General features: G+C 58.3%; 1 protein-coding gene across 1 annotated transcript; it reads right to left on the bottom strand.

Annotated features, from left to right (window-relative positions):
* Positions 1 to 724: 724 nt before the first annotated feature.
* LOC138567165 (actin, alpha cardiac muscle 1) lies at positions 725 to 8,811 on the bottom strand. Its single transcript, XM_069645113.1, has 7 exons — positions 8,726 to 8,811; positions 5,601 to 5,751; positions 4,705 to 5,029; positions 3,505 to 3,666; positions 2,756 to 2,947; positions 1,717 to 1,898; positions 725 to 1,160 (listed from the first exon to the last, which is right to left on the bottom strand). Exons 2-7 carry the CDS (start codon positions 5,727 to 5,729, stop codon positions 1,017 to 1,019), a joined length of 1,134 nt encoding a protein of 377 aa, XP_069501214.1. The 5' UTR covers positions 5,730 to 5,751; positions 8,726 to 8,811; the 3' UTR covers positions 725 to 1,016.
* Between the last annotated feature and the right edge of the window lie 705 nt (positions 8,812 to 9,516).

The following is a 9,516-nucleotide window of genomic DNA, read 5'->3' as shown; positions in this document are numbered from 1 at the left end:
GGTATTTTTTGCAGGGTGTCCGGTTTGTGTGTAGTGTTATGCGTGGGTACTGTTGGTGCACACAGGACCAGGTAGGGTTGTTTGTGTATGACACGCTCTGCATGTGGTATTTCTTCAGAGGTGTCCTGTTTGTGTGTAGTGTGTTGTGTAATGCGTGGTTACAGTTGGTGCACACAGAAGCATGTAGGGTTATGTGTAGGACGCTCTCTGCTGTGTGGTATTAATGCAGGGGTGTCATGTGTGTGAGTTCATGATCTGTGTATTGAAATTAGTCTGTGCAGCATGTGAGGGGCTCTTGAGTGCAGCAGCAGATCTCTCAACCTTTTTAGTCTCCTGGGCGGGTGAGAGCCTATTGAAGTGAATATGTAAGGAGCTTTGCGGATGGGAGGGTGGATTCCATGGCGTCTGACACCCGCCAAAGCTTGTGAGTTGAGAGGTATGCATCAGTCATGGCATCCTTGCCCGCTCAGGCTCTACCCTGTCTAGGCCTCTGCTCTCAGGCCCCTGCTCTCAGACCCAGACAGTACTTGCTGAAAGGCGCTCCTGTAGCTCAGGCCCTTACGTGTTATACTGCAAGAGCTCAACTACATGGAGCTGAGAATTAGAAACCAATCATATCAGAAAGAAAAAACAAAAAGGTTTTTTTTTACTTTTTTTTTATTGTACGGAGAACATTTGATTTTTCATAAATAACAAAAAGTTCCAGGAAAACAAAAAAAAGGCCATTGATTTTCGGAGGCGCATTATCCCGTTGGCGGTGGTGGGCTGTGCCCGTCTGCGGTCTCGGACAAACGGACACCACACCAGTCCGGCACGGGGCTCCGTCTTCGCGGGTGACGCCTACTGGTTCCGCTGGCACCGATGTTGGTAGTTGCCAGGCTGGGAGGAGAGGGTGGGTAGCTGCCTGAGACGGAGCGGGGCTCCCAGTAAACTGCATAGACATGGTCGGAGGTCGGTAAACCGCATAGACATGGTCGGAGGTTGAGGAGCAGGTGTTGGTGGAGGGGGCCGTCTCCTTAGAAGCACTTCCTGTGGACGATGGAGGGACCTGCCTCGTCGTATTCCTGCTTGCTGATCCACATCTGCTGGAAGGTGGACAGGGAGGCCAGGATGGAGCCGCCAATCCAGACGGAGTACTTGCGCTCAGGGGGAGCGATGATCTAGGGAGAGAGAGAGGGGGAAAGAGTGCACGTTAGTGAACGAGTCTGCGAACAAAACAAGGGAAGCTTGGCCGTACCTACTGCCGGTGAGGGTCTAGACTTAAGCGTCGCTTTCTAAACAGAGACAAGCTGGGGGGGGCATAGCAGGCTTTCCTGACCATGCCGGAAGTGTGGCCGCTTCACAGCCCCCAACACACAAAGGCGCCAAGTCGAAAACACTAATGCTGCCCTGGGGCGACCTCTGGTGGTCGCTGGAAGGCTATTCTAGTATTACATATCTCAGTAGCAAGAGGGAGCGCCAACCAATTTACTCTGATATGGGGCCGAGGAAGAGCTGACAAATACCAACAGATGCCTGGCCCTTGATCCCATAAGACCTGGATAGGACCCTCTGCGCTTACTTGAGATTGGCCCCGGGCTCTGGGTTCTGTGGATTGCAAATGAAGGGGCTAATACGAGTGGCCTCCCGCCTGCATGGATTAGAAACTGCGCAACAGAAGCGCCCGGGCCCGAGGGTGGATTGCGCTCGCTGGGCGCAGGCAAGGGATCGGCTTACCTTGATCTTCATGGTGCTGGGGGCCAGGGCGGTGATTTCCTTCTGCATCCTGTCAGCAATACCAGGGTACATGGTGGTACCACCGGAGAGGACGTTGTTGGCGTACAGGTCCTTGCGGATGTCAATGTCGCACTTCATGATGGAGTTGTAGGTGGTCTCATGGATGCCGGCAGATTCCATTCCTGTGGGGGGGCAGAGGGTACAACTCAGAGGGCGGGTCGCGTGAACTCACAGGGGTCTTACTCAAGGATCAGTATGAGGCTTGGGTAGGGTAGGGCGCCCCCAGAAGTGCAAGCAGTTGTGGGGTATCTAGATTGTGCATACTTTTGCGAGTGGCAGCCTCTCAGGCGGCAAAGTGAAAGCTTCGGGAAGGGGGCTGGAGCAGTGGCATCGCCAGGAATCAAATTTAGGAGGGGCACAGAGGGGGCCAAAGACAAAAGTAGGGGGCCACAGACAAAAGTAAGGGGAGAACATGGTCACTGCTCGTCTTGGGTAGGGGGGCGCTTGGGGGGGGGGGCACAGGGTTTCACCCCCTCCTAGCGACGCCACTGAGCTGGAGGGGTGCCATCTGGCCACGGAAGTCGCTTCTTGGCGTCCTACGGATGGAAGCATGTCTGTGGGTGGATAGTGGGGAGAAGACGGCTTGGTGCTCGCCTGCATGTGAGGGTGAGGGGCGCTGGGAGGGTGGGAGTCTTCCACTAAGATCCTAGAGATGTGCTCACAGGGGAACTTTGGGTAAAGCTGGGCTGAGCCGGGCAGAAGGATATGTCGGAGAGTGTCTGATGGGGCTGGCAGGTTGGTGCCCGTCAGCGGGAGTTGGTGAAGGCCAGGCTGTCCTTCCGTTGGCATCGTGTCTAGGAAGGAAGCGAGGTTGGGGTGCTTTGGCTTTCAATGTCTCTGCATTGAAGAAAGTCTGATAGAGGGCCAGAGGACAGTGGAAAGGAGCTGCTGGGCACACATGACCAAGGGTGGGAGAGGAACGGGGACTGGGTAGGGAGCAGTGGGGAACTCCCGAGGGTAGGGTGGGCTTAAGTCTTACCGATGAAGGATGGCTGGAAGAGGGTCTCGGGGCAGCGGAAACGCTCGTTGCCGATGGTGATGACCTGGCCGTCGGGAAGCTCGTAGCTCTTCTCCAGGGAGGAGGAGGAGGCAGCAGTCGCCATCTCATTCTCGAAGTCCAGAGCCACGTAGCAGAGCTTCTCCTTGATGTCACGCACGATCTCACGCTCGGCTGCAGGTGGAGAAGTTGGGGGTCAGTTGGTCTCTTGCCTCCCTCCTCTCGGGCCTGTCCTTGCCCATATTTCGCATGCGCCATCTTGCACCCTCTATCCCTCACACGCCGCTGCACAGCCCACCATCCCCACACGGCCCTTCCGGGATTCTCTTCTGCCCTTTGGCATTCTACGCCCCCTCTATGTTTTGTGTAAAGGCGCAAATGCTATTGCAACGCCACATCCCCTGCTCGGCTGCGCCCCAAAGTGTTCTCTCCTCTGTCGTCCCTTTGCTTTCAGCTCCCACGGGCGCCTCCCAACCCCTCCCAACCCCGGAGTTCTTTTGACGATGTCTCATGGGCATCTCTCTGCCCCCTCTACTCCTCTGAACCCTGTATACACCTCTGCCAACCTCCCATGCATAACGAAAAACACTGGGGCCCCCCTTCAATCCCATGGCGCTCGGTCGGACAGTTCTCCATCCCTCTGTACCCCGGAGCCACCCTCGACCCCCCAGAGCCCCCACTGAACCCCTGGGTCACCCACTGTCCCGCTTGCCCGAAGGCTCGCCCCTTACCGGTGGTCACGAAGGAGTAGCCGCGCTCTGTCAGGATCTTCATCAGGTAGTCAGTCAGGTCCCGGCCGGCCAGATCCAGACGCTGGATGGCATGGGGGAGGGCGTAACCTTCATAGATGGGCACGTTGTGGGTGACACCATCACCAGAGTCCAAGACGATACCTGGGGAGAGGAAGCAAAGGGCCACAGTCACCACAAGTCCTCACAGCTGCCGAAGCGGCATCACAACATCACACAAGACCTAGCAGGTGCTGGCAAGCTGTGGCATTGCCAGGCGGGGGTAGGCTACCATGGCAGGACAGTGGCCAGGAGGCTAATACAAGGCATCACAGAGGCCAGGGGGCCAATACAAGGCATAACAGGGGCCAGGAGGCCAATAAAAGATGCCACAGGGGGCCAATAGAAGATGCCACAGGGGTGGTCAATACAAGGCATCACAGGGGCCAGGAGGCCAATACAAGATGCCACAGGGGGCCAATAGAAGATGCCGCAGGGGTGGTCAATACAAGGCATCACAGGGGCCAGGAGGCCAATAGAAGATGCCACAGGGGGCCAATAGAAGATGCCACAGGGGTGGTCAATACAAGGCATCACAGGGGCCAGGAGGCCAATACAGGATATCACAGGGGGGGGGCAAATACAAGGCATCACAGTGGCCAGGAGGTAAATACAAGGCATCACAGGGGCCAGGCATTGGCGGGCATCACAAGAACCCAGAGTGCAGTCCTCAGATGGCACAAGTGTATATCACAAGCCTCACAGGGTGCAGGCAGAGACCAGAAGGCCTCACAGAGCTCAGGCAACTATCACACACCTCGCAGCAGCCAAGTGGCCATTGCTATGCCTGCCAGGCCCCAGGTAGTCAACCTAAGACAGAAGTTTCAGTGGCCAACTCAACCTCCCATAGAGCTCGAGCAGCCAGCCCAAGGCTGTATAAAGCCCACAGGGCCATGGTAGTAGCATGGGGGGCCCAGGCAGGCACCTGCCACAAGGCAGTGCAGTGGTCAAACGGTCATTGCAGAACACAGCGCTGGATGGGCATCGTGAGGGCGCTCACAACCAAAAGAGCCATCACAGGACCACAAAGGTGCCAGGGTGATGGAGAGCAGATTGGGGGCGTCAATAGGGAAGGGAAGTCTGAGAGAAGAGAAAGGGGTGCCTTATGCAAGCGCACGCCCATGCACAGAGTAGCGCTCTCACCGGTGGTACGGCCGGAAGCGTAGAGGGACAGCACAGCCTGGATGGCCACATACATGGCGGGCACGTTGAAGGTCTCAAACATGATCTGGGTCATCTTCTCACGATTGGCCTTGGGGTTCAGGGGGGCTTCAGTGAGCAGGGTGGGGTGCTCCTCTGGGGCCACGCGCAGCTCGTTGTAGAAGGTGTGGTGCCAGATCTTCTCCATGTCGTCCCAGTTGGTGATGATGCCGTGCTCAATGGGGTACTTCAGGGTCAGGATACCCCTCTTGCTCTGGGCCTCATCCCCGACGTACGAGTCCTTCTGACCCATACCCACCATGACACCCTGGAAGAGGAAGACAAGGGGCTCAGTCAACCTGCGAGGTGGTTAGGGGGGCTCGCTTACACTGGATCTTGCATGGGGTGGTGCCCAGTGGCTTGGTCATCTAGAGTGGCAACAAGGCGGGGGTGCAGTCCCTCGTAGTCGGGGTGGCGCAAGGGGGGGGGGGCAAGAAAGTCCTCATGTTCGATGCAGATGGACGGGGTAATGCAGGCTTGCTCATGGCAGTGGGGTGTAGTAATGTGGGCTTAGTATCCTAATGGGGTCCTCGGCCATACTGGGGACTCAGTGCTCACCGGGAAGCAAGGTGTGGGGGGTGCTGCAGAAGGGCACTTGCATGGAGGTTATTTTTAAAAGTCCCATATAGGGCTCGAGCCTTCTACGAATTATCAGGGCTAAAAATGTCTGGGGGCGGGTGGGGGGGAGACCAAATTAAACTGGTAAGTGATCCGGGCGCGCTCGCCTTCGCCAGGGCCTGCGGGGGGCCCACCCGGGGCCGGGCGAGATATGTGCTGAGTCGGGTCTCTCTGGGAAGCCGCGGACAGCTGCGCGGGGGCGGCCGGGGGGTGGCACTCACCTGGTGGCGGGGGCGACCCACGATGGAGGGGAAGACAGCGCGGGGAGCGTCATCCCCAGCGAAGCCAGCCTTCACCAGGCCGGAGCCGTTGTCGCACACGAGGGCGGTGACCTCTTCATCGTCGCACATTGTGGAGGTGGTGGTGGGGTGTCTGTGGAGGGAGAAAGACAGGTGAGAACACACAGGGGCCCCTCGCCCTCGAAAAGGCGGTGCTTGGCTCCCCAGAGGCCGTGACTCCAGCCAACCCAACCCATACACCCCCCTCCTCCCCCCCACCCCCACACACACACACAGAAGTGCCACTTCACACTGGGGTGGCAATCAGAGTGGCACCGGGTCCCATCTTTACAAATGGCATAATTAAAAAAAGGCCTACGTGCTAAGTATCCCACAGAGAGAGGGTAGCGCTTAGACGCCGCCCAGACCCTGCTTTTAATCCATGCACCGCCGGGCCCCCTCCCTGCTCCCCCAGTACAAACAATGCTGCAAGGAGAAGGGGTGCCCGGCCAAGTGCGCCTTTTTTATCCTCCCTGCTTTGTGGTGACATTGTGGAAATTGTGTGGGTCCTTGTCCAACACAAGTCCCCCGAGTGCAGACAGGAAAGCGCCTCTGGAAGGGGCGCCCGCGTGGCACGAGGCGACGGGGGTCGCTGGTACACAGCAGGGCACCGTCTCCACGCCCAGTGCAGAGGAAGGGTTCAGATGGGCAACGCAAGCGGCGTGAGCGCCACCCCACCACGCGCCCTGAAGCCCCTAGCGCGTCCCCCATTCCTCTTTCTATGTCTTTGCCCAAGTGGCATTCGCCCCACTTTCCACTCCCCTCTTTCATTTGTTTTCTTCTCACCCATCGGCCAATATTTATTTCCGTGTCTCTCCTCCTTTCTTACTTTCCATGTTTCCTTGTCTGCACTGGCCCGGGTTCACTCTTCTCTTTCTTCTGCCCACCTCTTGCATTCCTTCCTTCTTCCATGTGCTCCCCTCTCTTCTCCTCTCTCACACTCCTCATATATTTTCACTCTTCCCCATCACATGCATTCTTTGCTTTCTCCCTTTTTCTTCTATCTGCTCCTCCCCTTCTCTTTAATTACTCCTCTCTCCCACTCCCCTTCGCCATTATCCTGTATTCTTGTCTTCTCTCCTGTGTTGTATTTCCTCCTCCCCGCTCCTCTTTCTTTATTCCTTTCTCCCTTGCACTGTTCCTCTTTCACTTATTCCTGTCTTCTATTTCCACGACCCCCTTCTCCTTGCCCTTTCTCTCATATTGCACTTCCTTCCTGTCTAGTATCGTTTCTCCCCGTCCCACTGCCTCTGTACCCCTCCATCTGGAGTCCCTGCTCCTCGTTACTCGGGATTGGGGGCCCCCTTGCCCTCTCCTCATGTCATCACGGGTATCCCTTCCTCTCTCCTGCCCCCTCCACCCTCCCATGCCCTCTGCTGCGTTGCCATTTCTCCCCTCTACAGTGTCTCGCCCATGACCCTCTCCTCTGTCCCCGGCCCCTCCTTATCTCTCGCTTCACGTCCTGCTTTCTGTCGCGTGTCGTCGCCTTTCCCTCGCCGCCGATAACCATACTATGAATAGGGACTCTGGCCTAAGGGCGGGTGGGGTCTGGGTTGAAAGCCCCTCTTGGGATTCCAAAAATTCCTAGCGATAGCGCCACGGACAGTCAAAAGATTGCCAGGCTCTGTACATTAATAACCGCCCTCCACGCCTGATTCTCTGAAGTCTGTCCCCCGCCAGTTGCCACCATAACCTGCCACCCCCCTGCCCCCCACACCCGTCCCTACAGTGGATGCGAGGCAGCAGCTGGTCTGGTTCAGCGGCTGCGATCAGCTCTTCTACTTCAGAGCAGGCCCGGGCGAGGGTGGCCGTCTCCTGGAGCCCTGGCCCAGCCCTGGTGAGCTGGCTCTTCCCGTGCCACCAAAACCCAGGAAAGCTAGTGCATGTGAGGCAGCGTCCTGGCGTGCTGGCCCTTCCCGTGCCACCAAAACCCAGGAAAGCTGGTCCATGTGAGGCAGCGTCCTGGCGTGCTGGCCCTTCCCGTGCCACCCAAACCCAGGAAAGCTAGTTCATGTGAGGCTCAGCCCTGGTGAGCTGGCCCTTCCTGAACAACCCAAACCCAGGAAATAGTGCATGTGAGGCTCAGCCCTGGTGTGCTGGCCCTTCCTGAACCACCCAAACACAGGAAAGCTAGTTCATGTGAGGCAGCGTCCTGGCGTGCTGGCCCTTCCCGTGCCACCAAAACCCAGGAAAGCTAGTGCTGTGAGGCAGCGTCATGGCGTGCTGGCCCTTCCCGTGCCACCAAAACCCAGGAAAGCTAGTCCATGTGAAGCAGCGTCCTGGCGTGCTGGCCCTTCCCGTGCCACCAAAACCCAGGAAAGCTAGTGCATGTGAGGCTCAGCCCTGGTGTGCTGGCCCTTCCTGGTGTCCCAAACCCAGCAGCCCTGGTGTGCTGGCCCTTCCCAAACCCATCAAGGCTCGTCCAGTTGGAGCACAACCCTGGTGTGCTGGCCCCTCCTGAGCTCCCCAAACCCAGCAAGACTACTCCAAGTGGAGCACCGCCCTAGTGAACTGGCTCTTCCCAAACACAGCAAGGCTCGTCCAGGTGGAGCACAGCCCTAGTGTGCTGGTTCTTCCCAAACACAGCAAGGCTCGTCCAAGTGGAGCACAGCCCTAGTGTGCTGGTTCTTCCCAAACACAGCAAGGCTCCTCCAAGTGGAGCACAGCCCCAGTGTGCTGGCCCTTCCCTAGCCACCCAAACCCGGCAAGGCTCGTCCAGTTGGAGCACAGCACTCGTGCGCTGGCCCAGCCTGAGGCGCTGTGGTAGGCATATCCAAAGACTTCAGCCAGATAAGCTGGCTTCCCTGGGGCCCTTTGCCACACGAGAGCGGAAGCAGCCGGGTTGCACGCTCCAGAGGCCTCGGTCGGATGAGCTGCCCGCCCCACCCCTGGGCCCAGTCCCACTGCAGAGGTAGCCAAGATGGGCTGGACGCTCAATGCTGCGCGGTGAGCTCCCCGGATGCCTCGAGCCAAGCAGTGAAGTCCAGAGAACGGTCCCCTTCCTGTGCCCAAGCCCCAAGGAGCTGTGAGCTCGGCCCGGGTGCAGCGGCCGGCTAGGTCCCCCTTACCGGCTCTTGGAGCAGCGATGAGGCCTGGATGGAGGGCTGGTGGACGGCTACGGATGGTCTTGCTGGGGCTGGCCCCGGAGTATATATACCCCCAGCTGCCGCCCTCCAGCACGCCTCTCCGGCACGCTCCATATTTGGAAAACGTCCAAGGCACCTGTGCCAGGCCCATTCATGGCCAGCTGACCGGCCCAGGCCGCGACTAGGCCGCGGGTCCACCCCAGGGACGTCGCGGCCCTTGTAAGGACACACGGCGACAGCTTGGGGTAACCCTGGGGAAGCCATTCCTTAACCATATATAGAGCCCCAGGCGGTGGGGGCTCCTGCCGGGCCAGGGCGGGCAACTGCTCCACCCAGGCACCGTCCATACATCCACCGCCCCTATGGGCCTATTCCGGGCCCAGCCGCAGGATGGGGAATGTTTAAAGAAAAGGCGAAATCAGGGGGTTACCAAGGTGACTGTGTGGGGCTGCGGGCGGGCGGGGAGAGGTTGTGGGGGGGGGGGGGCTGGGGGGTGCGGGCAGTTAGGCATGCCGTGACATTAAAAGCAATGCTTTGTACCAAAGGACTAAGCAGGGAGGTGGGGGGCGCCGAGTCCCCCGAAACAACCACACCCAGTGATGGCATGTGAGAAGAACTAAGAGGGGCATGGAGAGCATGTACATGGCACAGAGCCCCTGGTGCCACATACAGAATATGGGGTTTGTGAATTGGTGGGTGAGACTTTACACACTGGCTATCGGCAAGGCAGACTCAAGCAGCTCTCAGTGAATTCTTTATAGAAACGACACCTT

The sequence above is a fragment of the Ambystoma mexicanum genome, chromosome 2p (genome assembly GCF_040938575.1).
Source record: "Ambystoma mexicanum isolate Mex_15411 chromosome 2p, UKY_AmexF1_1, whole genome shotgun sequence".
Lineage (NCBI taxonomy): Eukaryota > Metazoa > Chordata > Amphibia > Caudata > Ambystomatidae > Ambystoma > Ambystoma mexicanum.
The sequence above is the reverse complement of the archived record's forward strand: the minus strand, read 5'-3'. Positions and strand labels throughout refer to the sequence as shown.

Excerpts from the sequence above, each read along its gene's own strand:
- LOC138567165 (XM_069645113.1), bottom strand. The coding sequence starts at position 5,729 with ATGTGCGACGATGAAGAGGTCACCGCCCTCGTGTGCGACAACGGCTCC. Across the intron at positions 5,030-5,600 it reads TGGGTCGCCCCCGCCACCAG|GGTGTCATGGTGGGTATGGG; the intron begins GTGAGTGCCACC and ends TTCCTCTTCCAG. Across the intron at positions 1,899-2,755 it reads CTTCCAGCCATCCTTCATCG|GAATGGAATCTGCCGGCATC; the intron begins GTAAGACTTAAG and ends GCCCCCCCACAG.